Genomic DNA, 19,437 nt, shown 5'->3' with positions numbered 1-19,437 from the left:
TTCCCAGTTGAATCTGTTCTTCAAGTTGTTGAATCTCGGTCATTGCCGCCCCATATTTGTCTTGGGTTTCCTTTAATATTTTTGAGAGTTCTTGTACATCTTGTCTTTCATGTTCTGCCATGTCTTTCACCTCTAATTTCTCATCTATGGATGGAACTTCTACCGATGAGTCTGTCTTGGCCTTGAGCTCATCAAGAATTTCCTGCAGCCTTTGGACTTCTTGCTCATGTTCAACCTTCAGTTGCTCATATGCTTCCACTGAAACTAGCTTTTCGGAGGTTGCCGAGTTAACCCCTTCCAGAATTGTAGCCTGGGCCTGTTCATACTGTTCTTTCAACTTCTCACACTCTGCTTGTAAGGAGTCGTAGAGAAGAACTGGAATAAAATCCTGGCTTCCTGAAGATTCCTCTTCATTTGCTTCTTCCTGCAAATATTCTAACTCCTGAACAGCATAAGGGAGATGTGATCGGTAATTGGTCACGATGGCTCTATGGTCGCTCTCTGCTTGAGCTAGCTGCTTCTGTTGTCTTTCCAGATTCTCCCATTCGGTGTCATAGAACTTTTTCATTGTTTTCATCTCTTGTACGAGACGGTAACTCAATTGTTCTAATTGTTGTCGTAATTTGAAATAAGTTTGAGTCCGAGCTCGGTGTTCTTCCGTCATGGATATGTCCGTAACTTGAACAGGCTCAGAATTTTCTGTCAAACTGGGTTGTCGTTGTTCGGTGGAGTTCTGCTCTGAAACTTTGTTCTTCTCTGGAGCATAAGCCTTTATGCATGCCTTCGTTTTTCCAACCTTCGTCGGCAAGTCCATTTCAGCCTTGTCTTTCATATTTGGGTTGGTCTTATCGTCATCCGTTTCAGAATCTGAGCTGATTGTCTGCACCGAGTCCTCACTCGTTATGGCTTTTAGATAGTGCCATTCCATGTCTATTTTCTTGATCCACTCCCGTCCTAGAAGTGGTGGTCCTCCCTCATGTAGTACGTATAAGTTCATTCTTGGGTGTTCTTTACCCCTATCTCTCACTTTGACTCTTATCTTTCCCATGGGGTATACTTTATGCCCCGTGTATGTCTGCAATACGAACTTGGTATCTCTTAAGGGTATATGTGAGAATAGCCGGTGGTAATCCCTTCGATTTATGACTGATAGAGCTGATCCAGTGTCCAACTCCATTTTCACTTGGATTCCAGCTATTTTTAGCATGACCCAGATAGTTTGTATGTCAGCTTCCTTACTCACATTGTGAATTCTCAGACTACCCAGCTCCTGGCCGTTTGGGTCTGAGTCTGAATTCTGTTCGTCTGAACTCTTCTCAGCCACCTTGTGTACCTTGTTGTACTTTTCCTGTGATGGCTTCCTTTGGTTGTTGGTCCTTTGGTTGTTGGTCTCCTTCCCTGACCGGCATACCTTAGCTATGTGACCCAGTTTGCCACATTTCCTACATTCCTGGTTCTTAAACCAGCATTGGTTCTGGTCGTGTGTTGTCTTCCCACAACGATAGCATTTTGTTGTTGTCGAGGTAATTTGATCCACACTTAGTGCTGCTGTCTTTAGCTGCATTTCCGCAGTTCCCTTCACTGCGGCTTCGTGCGATGCTGCAATAAAGACAGCCCTGTCAAGTGTAAGGTCGTTCTCTTCGAGTAGTCGCTTTTGCGTTCCTTCCTTTGCCAACCCGCACACGAACTTGTCTCGCAATGCCTCTGTCAGATTCCCTCCAAACTGGCAGTATTTCGCTAGTCTACGCAGTTCGACCAAGTATTCTGCGTTGCTTTCGTCTTTCCGTTGCGTTCTCGCATAGAATTTGAATCGTTCCGCCAACATCAACGGTGTGGGGTTCAAGTGATCCTTCAGAACAGCCACAATATCATCGAAAGTCTGATCCGCCGGTTTAGCTGGTGATAGTAGATGCTTCAAGAGCCCGTATGTCTTCGCGCCCATCGAGTTTAGCAAGGTTATAGCTTTGTCATCTTCTTCTATTTTATTGGCCTCACAATAGATCTCGATGCGTTCCACGTACGTGGCCCAGTCTTCTACCTCGGCATTAAAATCGTTGATGTTACCACGCTTAGGCATCTTCCTCTCTTTCTGATAACACCCCGAATTATTTCTTTAACTTATTTTTTTTTCTCTAAGATGGCGGTTTTCCCGCGAAAATGGCGGTTTCCCGCGCTTATCTTCTCTCCCTGCCCACTTCAATGGTGGTTTCCCGCTTCTGTCTTCTTCCCCGCCTAATGGCGGCTTCCCGCGTTTCTTCCCTAGCGGGAGGGGTACACTTTCCCCCACAGGCGACGGCCGCTGGCTTTCAGATTCACAGCCTGCGCGTCGGCTTCAGTGCTTTCCCTTTTCTCGGCAAGGCAACCGGCGCTGGGTACACCCCGTTGACGGCGAACAGGTTCAGCCGCTGGGCTGGCTCTCGCTCAGTTCCCCTTGCTCGGGCTCGGTCTCTCTCCCGCTCTCTCGGCTCTACCGGCGCTGGGTACACCCCGTTGACGGAGAACAGTTTCAGCCGCTGGTCTGGCTCTCGCGCAGTCTCCCTTGGTCGGCTCTGCCTCTCCCGCTCGCTCGGCTCCCAAACGCCTCTCCCAGCCCTCTCGCAGTCCGGTGCTTCCCTCCCTGGCTGCGGCTGAGTTTTTATATCTTCCCGCGCCTACGCTCCCGGTCGCAGCGCTTCGTGGCTTCGGTCGCTGCCCGGCCTTTTTCGCCGGTCGCGGTCTAGCTGTCTCACGACGCCGTTGCGTCCCCAGCCTGTCTGTACCGCGGCTTCCTTGCTCCACGCTGCCCCAGTCTCAGCGCCTCTGGGCCCGACTTCTGTCCGGCTCCTTTCCCCCTTGACCGTGGTCGAGTGCACCGCCCTTATCCTCCGGTTATTCTTTTTACTTTTCCCTTACTCACAGTCACCGTGGCCGCCTTGCTTCTCGTGCTGATCGGCTCACTCCTCACCGTGGCAGAAGGGACAGTTCGTGCCTGTTGCTGATGGAAGTCTTTGTCTCTGAATTCTTCCTCCTTTCCAGCTCTGCAGACTCGAGTTTTCTCCCAGCAGAATGACGAGGGCAGTTGCCTCTTCTCGACGCTCGTTAACTGCTTCGGAATTATTGTTGCCGCAGGGTACGATCGGACTCGTCGCCACTGTAAAGTCTGTGGGTCGTTTAGTTAATTAATACACAGACTCCAAGAGTAACTTAAAACAGGACTTTACTATTCGAAGGTCAGGGCGAATCTGCCCAATAACTCCTGGCACAACACTTATATACTGGTGTGGTCACCGTCGGTATTACCGTATACAGAAGCCAAACAAAGTAGTGCCACACCTAAAATAGTTCTCTTAAAGGTGAACGGTTACATACAATAGTTCGCTTAAAGGTAGACGGGTACATACACTACAACATCCTGCATCTGAAAATTACTGAGCTGGAGAAACAATTGGAGACATTTCACACAACGACTGGGGAGAAAGGGTATGTGTAGCGCAAGCTAGATCGGAATAGTGTGACAGAGGAAGAGATGTGGGTGACCATCTGCTGGGAGAAAAGGAGGGCTCTGGTAGAGGCAGTGCAGCAAGCTCCTGAAGTTTTCCAATTGGTATATAGTCCTGGATATCAGACAAGGTCAAAAAGAGAGGGAGGGAAATCACAAGAAACACTACAGCAAGATGCAGCAAGGGGATACACAGGCAAATGGTAGTTATAGGCAATTCCTCATTAGATTGATAGCCGAATGGGCTCCTCAGTGCTGTGTGATTCTGTACTGGGAAGGAAAGTGGTGGGGTTGATGATATAAAGCAGGATGTCATCTGCATAGAGGAATATTTTATGCTGTGTACTCCTGGATGTGGAGATTAGTTCACAAGGGTGCTATGCATAGGAAACAGGAAGAGAGGATAAGTAGCATCTTTGCCTGGCCAGTTGTTGAAGAGGGACTGCAGAAGAGATTATAGCTACTCAAGCATACAAAGATGAATGGTTGGAGAAAAGAATTTGACCACCATCTTATGAAAGTGTCCCTAAATGCCATTTGCTTGAGCAAGACGGTAGGAAGCTCCATTCTCCCCAGTAGAAGGTTTTTTCTCCAGGAACAGCAGCAGGGTAGGCACGTTCCAGCATTTCATTCATGGTGGCTCTTCTGCTCCTCCCCTTCCGCCCCACTCCTCGCTGATGTTAAAGAGAAACTAATTGAAACGACTGAAGTCTCCTGATCTGCCTCCAGCAGCCACTTGCACAGATCCAACACCACTTTTATTTGGATAGAAAGTAGGCTCTGAATTTTCTCGGAGCTGTTCCTACTCCCACCACTGTAATTTCCCTGGAAGCATGGTGGGGGAAAAAACAGAGTTCCTGCTGCACATCTGCTGAAGTTAGGGCAGCAAAGCAGGAGCCTCTCCAAGTAAATTATAGACCTAATAGGAATAAATGTGAACAATGTGCTGATTTTACAACATGTCCCCTTCATTGCAATTTCACAGGCATTTCGTGTTGGAACAAAACATTATTTTGGGAAAGTATGGGGAAAGGACTTAAGCAACTTCCATACATGTTCTGCAAACAGACAGACCTTCTGTTGCCACAGAATCCTGACTCACTGGTAACATATAAATAATTCATGTCTTAAACATTCATAAATATAATTCAGAAATTGGAGCATGAACCCATTTGCACAAAATGTTTTGGATGTGATTTTGAAAAGTTTAACAATGTATTTTGCCAGTTCGCTCCGAGCCACTGCTAATTTCTCTTTTAGATGGAAATGCAGTGGCAGACTGTAGACCGACCATATACACCACAGATACACTCAGTACTTCAGGTAGATTATTGTGCCACGATTTTTAGAAATTATGCCTATGAGCATAGATCCATGAGCAAAGTGCTTATCTTTACACTTAACAGATAACTGGTCACTGCAATTATGCCGAAGTATTGCAACTAACCTTATTAGTCCACGGTACATGATGTACTCGCACCATCTATATGGATCATGGTGATCTATATCCTAAAAGAAAAAGAATGATCAAGGATAATGTAGGGTTTTTGGAAAGGGGGTTAACAATGGAACTACAAATAGCCCATTTTATTTTACTTTGGTTCCTTTTAAAAATGGTTGTAATTTTAATAAACTTTACTTGCTCTTCAGCAACCTAGTAACGGCTCCTTTTTCATTACAATCTACTGATTCACAAGCACATCAAATGCACTTTCTAGATTCCTCAAAGATGTTTTGTAAGAATTTAATTATATACTGTATTAATTTGATAATATTTTATCATATATTCCATAATAAATGAAGTCAAAACTTAATCACTTGTTTCCAAATCAAGGTTCACTAAAGTTATTCCTCTTTCTCTGTTTGCTTTTAAAAATCAGACTATATCATGTGTATATATTCCCCCACCCCCTTTTCTTTGGATCCTATTAATAGGCCTATCAGTCCCTTATTTTTAAGTTCTGCTGTAGGGTATGCACCCAAAACGTTGACTGTCCATTTTCTTTACAGAGGCTAGTTGAGTTGTTGTATGATTTTTTTGGGTAAGTTGCAACAATTCTGGACACGGGTAATTTTTTGCAAGACCTATGCCTCCAGTGGGGACTCTCAGGCACCTGGGGGAAAGATGTGCTGCCCACACATTCCAGCCATCAAAATGAATGGACAGGCAGATTGCCTGCAATTTTGCAATCCCTTACCCCAGCATTTAATGTTTGCATTCAACTTAGCTACATAAATGTATAAAATCTAAAACAATCAGATTGGTCCTTTGTACGATGGATGCCATTTGATAGATCTCTGACCCTATAAGTTAAGCTGCTTCTGTTTTCTAGACATTCTAAGTTCAGGTCACATTTCTTAATGTTGAAATCACAAGGAAGGATTATCGTCAAGGATGGCATGTCACATAATCCAACTGCGACAAAGTGAACTTAAAAAATCTATAAAAATTGTTTTGCTCCATAGCATCAGAATTTTACTCGAACAAAATTAGGTATCCCAATGCCTGTTAAAAATTTTTTTTTTTTTTTTTTTTTTTAAAAAGAAAAGCACATGAATTTCCTTCAAACCCACTCTTATAATGTTTTCAACTTTACTCTTTGATAGACTGGTGTACTTCATATATAATTGTGAACAAGCAAAAGTGGAAGTTGGTTAATATTAGCTTACTTAATTAGAAACGGTCTAAAATTAGCTCATGTTTGGTTTTGCAGGCTTATAACAGGCATGTATAAATAAGTTGCCTCCATGTAGTTTAGAATTAAGATTTTAGGGCTTTTATTTCAAAGGACTATTTCAAGCTTGATAGGTTTAAGTCATTATACATGTATCACACGTCTGAACAGTGGGAAGTTTATACACCCTTTGTAGTGGTGGCTACAGTGTAACTATTAAAACTAAAACATTAGAACATCAACTAAGAGTGATGTCATGCTTTTACACTTGGTTCACTTTCATGAATGTGCTCTTACCTTTACATTTCCAATGTTTCTCAGCTGTATGTAGTCTCTAGAGCCAGGTGCAGAAGTAATGTAACCCAGAAATACAAGAGGCTGTGGGATTTCCTTCAGTAAATTAGAAACGTACTCTGCCTGCAACTTCCTATCTAGATCATCCCTGACGAAAGCAAATAAGTTGAGGAAACCTTATACAGTAATACAAGAACAATTGAAATGTTGAAATACACAAAAATACAAGTTTTTGGAGTCTTTATCAACAGACAATAATCCCCACTCCTGTTATCCTACTGCAAAGTGCATGTATGCATTTTTGGTGAGGACAGGGTCAGGATCAGCTGTGATGGCCCCAAGGCTGAATGATTTTCTGACACCCACTGTTTAGTCTCACATATGAAAAATGCCCACTAGAGTGAGGTACTGAAGGTAAACTGCTATCCATGGAACTATACCTCAGCATGTATCTACCCCTTGGGGGAGGGGGGAGAGGAATAGAACAAATTACTTAGCTGGATTAAGATGCTCACCAGGTTGGCCTTCCAACTTTCACCCTTTGTAAACTTGAGCTCATCCAAAACTCTGCTTCCCATAACCTAACTCCCTCCATGACCTCACCCCACCCTATCTCTGTAACCTCCTTCAGCCCTACAATACTCCGAGATCTCTGTGTTCCTCCAATTCTGGCCTCTTGCGCATACTGTGACTTTTATCGCTTCACCATTGGCAACCATGCCTTCAGCTGCCTAGGCCCAAAGCTCTGAAATTCCCTCCGTAAACCTCTCCGCCTTGCTAGCTGTTTATGATGCTTTTTAAAACCAACCTCTTTGACAAAGCTTTTGGTCACCTGTCCAAATATATTCTTATGTGGCTTGATGTCAAATTTGTTTGATAACACTCCTGTGAAGCACCTTAGAAACATAGAAGATAGGAGCAGGAGTAGGCCATTCGGCCCCTCGAGCCTGTTCCGCCATTTAATTAGATTATGGCTGATCATCCAAATTCAGTACTGTGTCCCTGCTTTTCCCCATATCCCTTGATCCCTTTAGCCTTAAGAAATATATCTAACTCCTTCTTCAATATATTTAATGAATTGGCCTCAACTGCCTTGTGTGGTAGAGAATTCCACAGCCTCACCACACTCTGGGTGAAGAAATTCCTCCTCATCTCAGTCCTAAATGGCTTACCCCTTATCCTTAGACTGTGACCCCTGGTTCAGGACTGCCCCGCCATCGGGAACATCCTTCCTGCATCTAGTCTGCCTAGTCCTGTTAGAATTTTATAAGTTTCAATGAGATCCCATCTCATTCTTCTAAACTCTAGCAAATATAAGCCTAATCGACCCAATCTCTCCTCATACGTCATTCCTGCTATCCCAGGTATCAGTCTGGTGAATCTTCGCTGCACTCTCTCCATGGCAAGAACATCCTTCCTCAGGTAAGGCGACCAAAACTGCACACAATACTCAAGCTATGGTCTCACCAAAGCCCTGTACAACTGCAGCAAGGCATCCTCTCGCTACGAAGGCCAACATACCATTTGCCTTCTTAACCCCCTGCTGCACCTGCATGCTTACCTTCAGCGACTGGTGCACAAGGACACCCAGGTCTCGTTGCACTTCCCCTTTTCCCAATCTATTGCCGTTCAGATAATAATCTGTCTTCCTGTTTTTGCCACCGAAATGGATAACCTCACATTTATCCACATTATACTGCATTTGCTATGCATCTGCCCAATCACCCAACCTGTCCAAATCATCCTGGAGTTTCTCTGCATCCTCCTCACAGCACACACGCCCACCTAGCTTTGTGTTGTCTGCAAACTTGGAGATATTACATCTAGTTCCCTCATCTAGATCATATCTATATATATACTTGCTGGAGGGGCCCGGCGTTGCCAGGGCAGTTTAGAGGGCCGCGCGGTGGACGGTCGGGCGCTGCCACACCCCCGCTCTGTGTCTCGGGCCGCCCGGTTGTGAGGCCTGGCCCGAGTGACCACAACTCACCTCCCGCTCCGGCGGGCCGATGCCGCTGCCCCACTCGCTGTTGAGGAAAAGCAGGGGAAAAAATGGCAGCGACGTTTCGGGAGGCTGCAGGATTAGGTCCCGCCCATGACGCACCGATTGGTCAACCATCAGGTGACTGAACTGTAGGATTGGTCAACCATCACGTCACTCAACGCGAATAAGTGGTAGGATTGGTCAACCACTAATGAGCGGATTTTTGAAAGATTTTTGTATACTGTCCAAACAATTTTTGTCTGACCAAAAAGTAAATATGCCTATGACACTACCCTGATCATCAGCTTTCTTTTGATGTAACATATGTGTAGCTTTGCTCTATAACGTTTGAGTGTATAGCGGACAGACAAACATACAGACAGACATACAGACATACTGCTTTATTATATACTAGCTGGAGTGCCCGGCGGTGCCGAGGGTTTTTTGAGGGCATGTTGTTGTTGGAAGAGAGACAGAGAGAGTGACTGGGGGGGAAGAGAGCGAGCGACTGGGGGGGGAAGAGAGCGAGCGACTGGGGGGGAAGAGAGCGAGCGACTGGGGGGGGAAGAGAGCGAGCGACTGGGGGGGGAAGAGAGCGAGCGACTGGGGGGGGAAGAGAGCGAGCGACTGGGGGGGGAAGAGAGCGAGCGACTGGGGGGAAGAGAGCGAGCGACTGGGGGGAAGAGAGCGAGCGACTGGGGGGAAGAGAGCGAGCGACTGGGGGGAAGAGAGCGAGCGACTGGGGGGGAAGAGAGCGAGCGACTGGGGGAAGAGAGCGAGCGACTGGGGGGAAGAGAGCGAGCGACTGGGGGGAAGAGAGCGAGCGACTGGGGGGAAGAGAGCGAGCGACTGGGGGGAAGAGAGCGAGCGACTGGGGGGAAGAGAGCGAGCGACTGGGGGGAAGAGAGCGAGCGACTGGGGGGAAGAGAGCGAGCGACTGGGGGGAAGAGAGCGAGCGACTGGGGGGAAGAGAGCGAGCGACTGGGGGGAAGAGAGCGAGCGACTGGGGGGAAGAGAGCGAGCGACTGGGGGGGAAGAGAGCGAGCGACTGGGGGGAAGAGAGCGAGCGACTGGGGGGAAGAGAGCGAGCGACTGGAGGGGAAGAGAGCGAGCGACTGGGGGGGAAGAGAGAGAGCGACTGGGGGGGAAGAGAGAGAGCGACTGGGGGGGAAGAGAGAGAGCGACTGGGGGGGAAGAGAGAGAGCGACTGGGGGGGAAGAGAGAGAGCGACTGGGGGGGAAGAGAGAGAGCGACTGGGGGGGAAGAGAGAGAGCGACTGGGGGGGAAGAGAGAGAGCGACTGGGGGGGAAGAGAGAGAGCGACTGGGGGGGAAGAGAGAGAGCGACTGGGGGGGGAAAGAGAGAGAGCGACTGGGGGGGAAGAGAGAGAGCGACTGGGGGGGAAGAGAGAGAGCGACTGGGGGGGAAGAGAGAGAGCGACTGGGGGGGAAGAGAGAGAGCGACTGGGGGGGAAGAGAGAGAGCGACTGGGGGGGAAGAGAGAGAGCGACTGGGGGGGAAGAGAGAGAGCGACTGGGGGGGAAGAGAGAGAGCGACTGGGGGGGAAGAGAGAGAGCGACTGGGGGGGAAGAGAGAGAGCGACTGGGGGGGAAGAGAGAGAGCGACTGGGGGGGAAGAGAGAGAGCGACTGGGGGGGAAGAGAGAGAGCGACTGGGGGGGAAGAGAGAGAGCGACTGGGGGGGAAGAGAGAGAGCGACTGGGGGGGAAGAGAGAGAGCGACTGGGGGGGGAAGAGAGTGAGCGACTGGGGGGGAAGAGAGAGAGCGACTGGGGGGGAAGAGAGAGAGCGACTGGGGGGGAAGAGAGAGAGCGACTGGGGGGGAAGAGAGAGAGCGACTGGGGGGGAAGAGAGAGAGCGACTGGGGGGGAAGAGAGAGAGCGACTGGGGGGGAAGAGAGAGAGCGACTGGGGGGGAAGAGAGAGAGCGACTGGGGGGGAAGAGAGAGAGCGACTGGGGGGGAAGAGAGAGAGCGACTGGGGGGAAGAGAGAGAGCGACTGGGGGGAAGAGAGAGAGCGACTGGGGGGAAGAGAGAGAGCGACTGGGGGGGAAGAGAGAGAGCGACTGGGGGGAAGAGAGAGAGCGACTGGGGGGAAGAGAGAGAGCGACTGGGGGGGAAGAGAGAGAGCGAGCGACTGGGGGGAAGAGAGAGCGAGCGACTGGGGGGAAGAGAGAGCGAGCGACTGGGGGGAAGAGAGAGCGAGCGACTGGGGGGAAGAGAGAGAGCGAGCGACTGGGGGGAAGAGAGAGAGCGAGCGACTGGGGGGAAGAGAGAGAGCGAGCGACTGGGGGGAAGAGAGAGAGCGAGCGACTGGGGGGAAGAGAGAGAGCGAGCGACTGGGGGGAAGAGAGAGAGCGAGCGACTGGGGGGAAGAGAGAGAGCGAGCGACTGGGGGGAAGAGAGAGAGCGAGCGACTGGGGGGAAGAGAGAGAGCGAGCGACTGGGGGGAAGAGAGAGCGCGAGCGACTGGGGGGAAGAGAGAGAGCGAGCGACTGGGGGGAAGAGAGAGAGCGAGCGACTGGGGGGAAGAGAGAGAGCGAGCGACTGGGGGGAAGAGAGAGAGCGAGCGACTGGGGGGAAGAGAGAGAGCGAGCGACTGGGGGGAAGAGAGAGAGCGAGCGACTGGGGGGAAGAGAGAGAGCGAGCGACTGGGGGGAAGAGAGAGAGCGAGCGACTGGGGGGGAAGAGAGAGAGCGAGCGACTGGGGGGGAAGAGAGAGAGCGAGCGACTGGGGGGGAAGAGAGAGAGCGAGCGACTGGGGGGGAAGAGAGAGAGCGAGCGACTGGGGGGGAAGAGAGAGAGCGAGCGACTGGGGGGGAAGAGAGAGAGCGAGCGACTGGGGGGGAAGAGAGCGCGAGCGACTGGGGGGAAGAGAGAGCGCGAGCGACTGGGGGGAAGAGAGAGAGCGAGCGACTGGGGGGAAGAGAGAGAGCGAGCGACTGAGGGGAAGAGAGAGAGCGAGCGACTGGGAGGAAGAGAGCGCGAGCGACTGGGGGGGAAGAGAGAGAGCGAGCGACTGGGGGGGAGAGAGAGCGACTGGGGGGAAGGGGAAGGGGGCGGGAGGGGAAGGGGGCGGGAGGGGAGGGAAGGGAGGGAAGGAGGGGAGGGATTGGGAGCAGGAGGGGGGAGAAGGGGGACGGAAGCGGGGAGAGGGGGGATGGAGAGAGGGGGAGGGAGAGAGGGGGAGAGAGGGGGGAAGGGGGAGAGAGAGGGAGGGGGAGAGAGAGAGAGCGGGGGGAGGCGGCAGAGAGAGAGGGGGAAGGGGGGCAGAGAGAGAGGGGAGGGGGGGAGAGAGGGGGGAGAGAGGGGGAGAGAGAGGGGGGAGGGGGGAGAGAGAGAGTTGGGAGGGGGGGAGTGAGAGAGGGGGAGAGAGAGGGGGGAGGGGGGAGAGAGAGGGGGGGAGGGGGGAGAGAGAGGGGGGGAGGGGGGAGAGAGAGGGGGGGAGGGGGGGGAGAGAGAGGGGGGGAGGGGGGGAGAGAGAGGGGGGAGAGAGTGGGGGGAGGGGGGGGAGAGAGAGAGGGGGGAGAGAGGGGAGGGGAGAGAGGGGGAGGGGAGGGAGAGAGGGGGGGGAAGAGGCCGGGTTGCCGGGGTAACCCTCCTCCCCCTCCCGCGGTCCGCCCCTCCCGCGGCCCACCCCCCTGCCCCTCCCGAGCCCCACCCCCTCCTCCCGAGCCCCCGCCCCCCTCCCGAGCCCCACCCCTCCCCAAGCCCCCGCCCCACCCCTCCCCAAGCCCTGCCCCCCAGCGGGACGGCCGGTGCGTAGCTCGGGCGTGGCTGGCAAGGAGAGGCCCAGGCTTGAAGGCCTGAGGCCTACAGACAGCAGACCTGGAGAAATGAAACAGATAATGGACTCATTTATTACACACAAATTATATAATGAGTTAGTTGGGCTCCTGAGTACCAAATTTGTGGTGGATAAAATCCCCTCCACACGTACAGAAAGTGAGAAAAAAAAATAAACTTACGAATCAAGATGGCTGACACTCACCTCGGTTGAGAATGATAAGGCCCGCCCACACACGCACCGATTGGTCAACCGTCAGGTCACTGAACTGTAGGATGGCCCGCCCGCACACGCAATGAACCCGCCCCGTGACGCAGCAATTTATAAATAAAATATATATATATATATTAAATAGCTGGGGTCCGAGCAACGATCCCTGCGGTACCCCACTAGTCACTGCCTGCCACTCGGAAAAAGACCTGTTTATTCCAACTCTTTGGTTCCTGCCTGCCAACCAGTTCTGTATCCAAGATAGTACCTTAACCGCAATCCCATGTGCTTTAACTTTGCATGCTAATCTCTTATGCGGGACCTTATCGAAAGCCTTTTGAAAGTCCAAATACACCACATCCACTGGTTCTCCCTTATCTATTCTACCAGTTACATCCTCAAAAAATTCCAGTAGATTAGTCAAGCATGATTTACCTTTTGTACATCCATGTTGATTTTGTCCGATCCTGTCACTGTTTTCCAAGTGCTCTGCTATTACGTCTTTTATAATGGACTCTAGCATTTTCCCCACTACCGATGTCAGACTTACGAGTCTATAATTCCCCATTTTCTCTCGACCACCTTTTTTAAATAGTGGGGTTACATTAGCTAGTTATAGTTTCTAACATCTCTGTTGTGTAGCGGGGAGTGCTAGTAAACAAGGGCCCTTGAGTATATAATTTAATTGTAGTGTAATTAGTGGTATTGATTTGATTTAATTTAATTTGAATAAGTCATGGCAGCACAGCTCGGCGTGGTGATATGCTCCTCCTGCACTATGTGGGAAATCAGGGACACTTCCTGTGTCCCTGACGACCATGTGTGCGGGAAGTGTATCCAGCTGCAGCTACTGGCAGAACGCATTGCGGCGCTGGAACTGTGAATGGATACATACTGGAGCATTCGCAATGCTAAGGACGTCGTGGATAGCACGTTTAGGGAGTTGGTCACACTGCAGGTAAAGGCTGCACAGGCAGGAAGGGAATGGATGACCGCCAGGCCACCCCCCTCAGAAACAGATATACCGCTTTGGATATTGTTGGGGGAGATGGCTTATCGGGGGAAGGCAGCAGCAGCCAACTTCCTGGCACCATGGGTGGTTCTGCTGCACAGGACGGGAGAAAAAAGAACGGGAGAGCTATATTGATAGGGGACTCTATTGTAAGGGGAATAGATAGGCGTTTCTGCGGCTGCAAACGAGACTCCAGGATGGTATGTTGCCTTCCTGGTGCAAGGGTCAAGGATGTCTCGGAGCGGCTGCAGGGCATTCTGGAGGGGGAGGGTGAACAGACAGCTGTCGTGGTGCATATAGGTACCAGCGATATAGGTAAAAAACGGGATGAGGTCCTAAAAGCTGAATATAGGGAGTTAGGAGGTAAATTTAAAAATAGGACCTCAAAAGGTAGTAATCTCAGGATTGCTACCAGTGCCACATGCTAATCAGAGTAGAAATAGAAGGATATTTCAGATGAATACGTGGCTAGAGGAATGGTGCAAGGGGGAGGGATTCAAATTCCTGGGACATTGGAACTGGTTCTGGGGGAGGTGGGACCAGTACAAACTGGACGGTTTGCACCTGGGCAGGACTGGGATTGATGTCCAAGGGGGAGTGTTGCTAGGGCTTTTGGGGAGGGTTTAAACTAAAATGGCAGGGGGTTGGGAACCTGTGCAGGGAGACAGAGGAAAGGGAAGCAAGGATAGAAGCAAAAGGCAGGAAGGAGAAAAGCAAAAGTGGAAGGCAGAGAAATCAAGGGTGTAAATCAATCAGGGCCAGAGTAAATAATAATTCTAAAAGGACTAAGGCCAAGAAATTCGGTTGGCTTTGCGCCCAGTTTTCGCTCAAAGAGGGCTTTTGCGCCAGTGTAAGAGGGTGCGCTGATATTCAGCGCTGCGGTAATGGTGGCGGTAGCCGGTAGCACTGCGCCGACACCGATGACATCATCGGTGTGCGCAGTGCCCCGGTTCCGCCCCGCTTCCGGCCCAAACCCCATATTTAGTTGCAGCTGCCTCTTCTGCAGCGGCCGCAAACAGCGATTGAAAAACGGGGCCGTCCTGCTGCGCTACTGGGGCACTTTAAGGTGGAGGTGCGGCCGGCCGCTTTTTCGGTGGCCGCCTGCCCGCGCCTCCTTCCCCGGCCTCCTCCACCCCCCCCCCCCCCCCGTGGCATTGCCGGCTGCTTTCCGCGAGCCTGGCACTTCTGCTTGGTGCCGGGCTTATTTGCCGGCACAATCCAGCGGCGATCTCGCTGTTGCAGGCACCTCCCCCTTAAGAGAAGGAGGAGGGCTGCAGCACCGCAGCCTGCCACTCCGCAGCGGGTGGCGCAGCGGGGCCTACAGCGCAGAAATTCAGTTTCAGCGCCCCAAGCGGGGGCGGGCACACCCTGGAATAGCGCCCGGTTCCGACTTGGGGCGCAAAAGCCGAATATCTGACGGGCGCACCTGGCTCTGCGCACAGCGCTAACTTTTGGGCGTTAGCCTGCTGGCGGGCCTTAACTGAATTTCTAGGCCATAGAGTCTTAAAAAAAACAAGCCTGAAGGCTTTGGGGGAAAAATTGAGTTGGTAGTGCCACCCGTTACACCTTAAGAGGGCGCTAAGTGGGGTGCAAACCAACTAGCGCCCGGGCGCGGCACTGCCCACGCCTCCTGCAAAATTCAGCGGCAGGTTAGTGGTGGCGCTAACCGGTAGTGCCCTGCGGCGCTGCGCCGCTGGCGATGACGTCATTGGTGTGCGCAGCGCCCCGCTCACACCCCGGCCATGATCTTCGGGAGCGCCCCCTGATTTATCGCTGGACACTATGTCCGACAGGGTCAGGGGGCCATACCTGCGGCCGGGGAGGCGCAATTTTAAGGCGAGGTGCAGGGTGGCCATTTTTGTTGCTGGCCGCCTGCCAGCACCTGCCTGCGCTCCCGTAACGTTAGTGGGAGTTGTATACAGACCCCCAAACAGCAATGCTGAGGTTGGGGATGGCATTAAACGGGAAATTAGAGATGCGTGCAATAAGGGCACAGCAGTTATCATGGGTGACTTTAATCTACATATAGATTGGGCTAACCAAATTAGTAACAATACCGTGGAGGAGGAATTCCTGGAGTGTATACGGGATGGTTTCCTGGACCAATATGTCGAGGAACCAATTAGAGATCAGGCCATCTTAGACTGGGTATTATGTAATGAGAAAGGATTAATTAGCAATCTTGTTGTGCGAGACCCCTTGGGGAGGAGCGATCATAATATGATGGAATTCTTCATTAAGATGGAGTGAATTCTTCATTAAGATGGAGAGTGAAGTAGTTCACTCAGAGACTAGGGTCCTGAATTTAAATAAAGGAAAGTACAATGGTATAAGCCACGAGTTGGCTAGGATGGATTGGGGAACGTTACTTAAAGGGTTGACGGTGGATAGGCAATGGCAAACATTTAAAGATCGCATGGATGAACTACAGAATTTGTTCATCCCTGTTTGGCATAAAAATAAAACAAAAAAGGTGACTCAACCGTGGCTAACAATGTAAATTAGGGATAGCATAAGATCCAAGGAGAGGACATATAATTTGGCCAGAAAAAGCAGCAAACCTGAGGATTGGGAGCAGTTTAGGATTCAGCAAAGGAGGACAAAGGGATTAATTAAGAGAGGGAAAATAGATTATGAGAGTAAGCTTGCAGGGAACATAAAAACTGACTGTAAAAGCTTCTATAGATATGTGAAGAGAAAAAGATTGGTGAAGTCAAGCGTAGGTCCCTTGTAGTCAGAATCAGGGGAATTTATAATGGGGAACAAAGAAATGGCTGAGCAATTAAATACATACTTTGGTTCTGTCTTCACAAAGGAGGACACAAATAACCTCCCAGAGATGTCGGGGAACATAGGGTCTAATGAGAGGGAGGAACTGAATGAAATCAGTATTTGTAGGGAAATGGTGTTAGGGAAATTGATAGGATTGAACGTCGATAAATCCCCAGGGCCTGATAATCTACATCCTAGGGTACTTAAGGAAGTGGCCCTAGAAATAATAGATGCATTGCTGGTCATCTTCCAAAATTCATTATACTCTGGAGCAGTTCCCATGGATTGGAGGATAGCTAATGTAACCCCACTATTTAAAAAAGATGGTAGAGAGAAAATGGGGAATTATAGACCGGTAAGCCTGACATCGGTAGTGGGGAAAATGCTAGAGTCCATTACAAAAGATGTAATAGCAGAGCACTTGGAAAACAGCGACAGGATCGGACAAAGTCAACATGGATTTACAAAAGGTAAATCATGCTTGACTAATCTACTGGAATATTTTGAGGATGTGACTGGTAGAATAGATAAGGTGTATTTGGACTTTCAGAAGGCTTTTGATAAGGTCCCGCATAAGTGATTAGCGTGCAAAGTTAAAGCACATGGGATTGGGGGTAAGGTACTGACTTGGATAGAAAACTGGTTGGCAGACAGGAAGCAAAGAGTTGGAATAAACGGGTCTTTTTCCGAGTGTCAGGCAGTGACTAGTGGGGTACCACAGGGATCGGTGCTAGGACCCCAGCTATTCACAATATATATTAATGATCTAGACGAGGGAACTAGATGTAATATCTCCAAGTTTGCAGACGACACAAAGCTGGGTGGGCGTGTGGGCTGAGAGGAGGATGCAGAGAAACTCCAGTATGATTTGGACAGGTTGGGTGATTGGGCAGGTGCATGGCAGATGCAGTATAATGTGGATAAATGCGAGGTTATCCACTTTGGTGGCAAAAACAGGAAGGCAGATTATTATCTGAACGGCAATAGATTGGGAAAAGGGGAAGTGCAACAAGACCTGGGTGTCCTTGTGCACCAGTCGCTGAAGGTAAGCATGCAGGTGCAGCAGGCGGCTAAGAAGGCAAATGGTATGTTGGCCTTCATAGCGAGAGGATTCGAGTACAGGAGCAAGGATGTCTTGCTGCAGTTGTACAGGGCCTTGGTGAGACCACACCTTGGGTAGTGTGTGCAGTTTTGGTCGCCTTATCTGAGGAAGGATGTTCTTGCCATGGAGGGAGTGCAGCGAAGATTCACCAGGCTGATACCTGGGATGGCAGGAATGACGTATAAAGAGAGATTGTGTTGATTAGGCTTATATTCACTAGAGTTTAGAAGAATGAGAGGGGATCTCATTGAAACTTATAAAATTCTAACAGGACTAGACAGACTAGATGCAGGAAGGATGTTCCCGATGGCGGGAGAGTCCAGAACCAGGGGTCACAGGCTAAGGATAAGGGGTAAGCCATTTAGGACTGAGATGAGGAGGAATTTCTTCACCCAGAGAGAGGTGAACCTGTGGAATTCTCTACCACACAGGGCAGTTGAGGCCAATTCATTAAATATATTCAAGAAGGAGTTAGATATATTTCTTAAGGCTAAAGGGATCAAGGGATATGGGGAGAAAGCAGGGACAGGGTAATGAGTTTGGATGATCAGCCATGATCTCATTAAATGGCAGAGCAGGCTCGAGGGGCCGAATGGCCTACTCCAGCTCCTATCTTCTATGTTTCTATGTAGCAATGCCCTGAAATACAGAAAGATGTAGAAATAAGGGAGGGGAACACATAAATTGTTAAATAAATATAAGAAAATTCACTTACTCATCGTTGCCAAAGTGAGCAACAACAAAGTCCACAAGATTCCCTGCAATGTTGACAGTCATCGATATGGCGGGAGAAAGCTCTCCATGTGGGGACGGAAGAAGATGGTGCATGGACTGAACTATAGGGTATCTCGACAGAGCCATTATCCTAAACACCAGAAATGCATAAGATTTCATTCCAAATAGGCAGCTGTACATTCATTTTAACTAGAACCTTGTTAACCAGAGAATCTATTATTTGAACTTAATGCAAATATTGCCATTGCCATAGGTAAGAATCACAACATTCAGCAGTTTCAAGAAAATAGTATTTAACACGTAAAAAATAGAAATGAAAAGGAAATGACACAAATGCTATAAATTTGAAATAAAATAGAAAATTCTAGAAATATACAGAAAGCCTGTCAGTATTATTAAAGACAGATGTTAGATTAACACCTTGGGTAAAAACCCTTCATCAGAACTGGAAAAGAAACCTATCAGAGCCCTCCATAGGATTGCCCAAAATAGAGGGACAAGGAGAACAACATGTAAAGGTCAAAGATGAGAGACGCTAATTGCTATGATAAAGAGACAGCCAACAGGTTCAGTAATACTTAAATAGATTTTTATTTTAAATTGGAAAGAGGTAAAAAGTGCTGGGTGATATAAAGGTCATCTCAGTCAGGCTGAGAAAAGGTAAGGCAAGACAAATGGTGAGTAAAAACAGATCCAAAACATGAAGTGAAAAAGGAGGTGTGTAAAGGGAGAAACTGGCAGGAAAATGGGGCAAGTCATTTAAGATCTGATGTTGCAAATCTCGCTGATCACACCAGAGGGTTTCAGAGTGAAAATGAGAAAGATAAAATATTATTCCTGAAGTTTCCATTGAGCTTGGTTAAAGCAGCATTGCAGCCCAACTGACGTCTCCTCTCTATTGGTGTGGCCAAACAACAATGTAAGCAGCGAACACAATATATTAGATTGGTGGAAGTACTTATAAATCAATGTCTCACATGGAATTGTATTTGGGGCTCCAGATAATGGCGTAGGAAGAAGTGAATAGATAGATAATGGTCCCGATTTTAACTCCAGGTGGATTCCCCGCTCAGGCCTGAGTTAAAATTACAGTCGGGTCTCAATGATGTCATATATAAAGAAGGACCCTGTTGACTCCGGGCGCATGTCCTTGCTGCCCGCCCAGGAGAGCAGGTTAAAACTGCAAATGTTGCGATCGTGGCGGCTTTCGGGATATGCAAGAGCCGGAGCTATTTTAACTGCCCACCCGCCAGGTTTCTGCTGAGCGAATAGGGTTAAAATCGCCACCTCTGCAACTAGAAAGTGCATAGGAAAGAGTAGCCAGAAGAGGAGGTAATGGAAGATTGAACAAGGGTGTTGTGAAGACAACAGTC

General features: G+C 49.5%; 1 protein-coding gene across 1 annotated transcript in view; it reads right to left on the bottom strand.

Annotated features, from left to right (window-relative positions):
* Positions 1 to 19,437, bottom strand: part of LOC147123263 (PGAP2-interacting protein-like) — a 229,218-nt gene that overhangs the window by 38,410 nt on the left and 171,371 nt on the right. Inside the window, exons 12-14 of the mRNA XM_085965696.1 lie at positions 18,045 to 18,194; positions 6,451 to 6,595; positions 4,926 to 4,987 (exon numbers count right to left, since the gene is read on the bottom strand). Of these exons, the coding sequence (XP_085821822.1) occupies positions 4,926 to 4,987; positions 6,451 to 6,595; positions 18,045 to 18,194 (357 nt within the window). The remainder of the gene's footprint in view (positions 1 to 4,925; positions 4,988 to 6,450; positions 6,596 to 18,044; positions 18,195 to 19,437) is intronic.

This window comes from Somniosus microcephalus, chromosome 2, assembly GCF_052327205.1.
Source record: "Somniosus microcephalus isolate GS21.2 chromosome 2, FLI_Smic_1.0, whole genome shotgun sequence".
Lineage (NCBI taxonomy): Eukaryota > Metazoa > Chordata > Chondrichthyes > Squaliformes > Somniosidae > Somniosus > Somniosus microcephalus.
The sequence above is the reverse complement of the archived record's forward strand: the minus strand, read 5'-3'. Positions and strand labels throughout refer to the sequence as shown.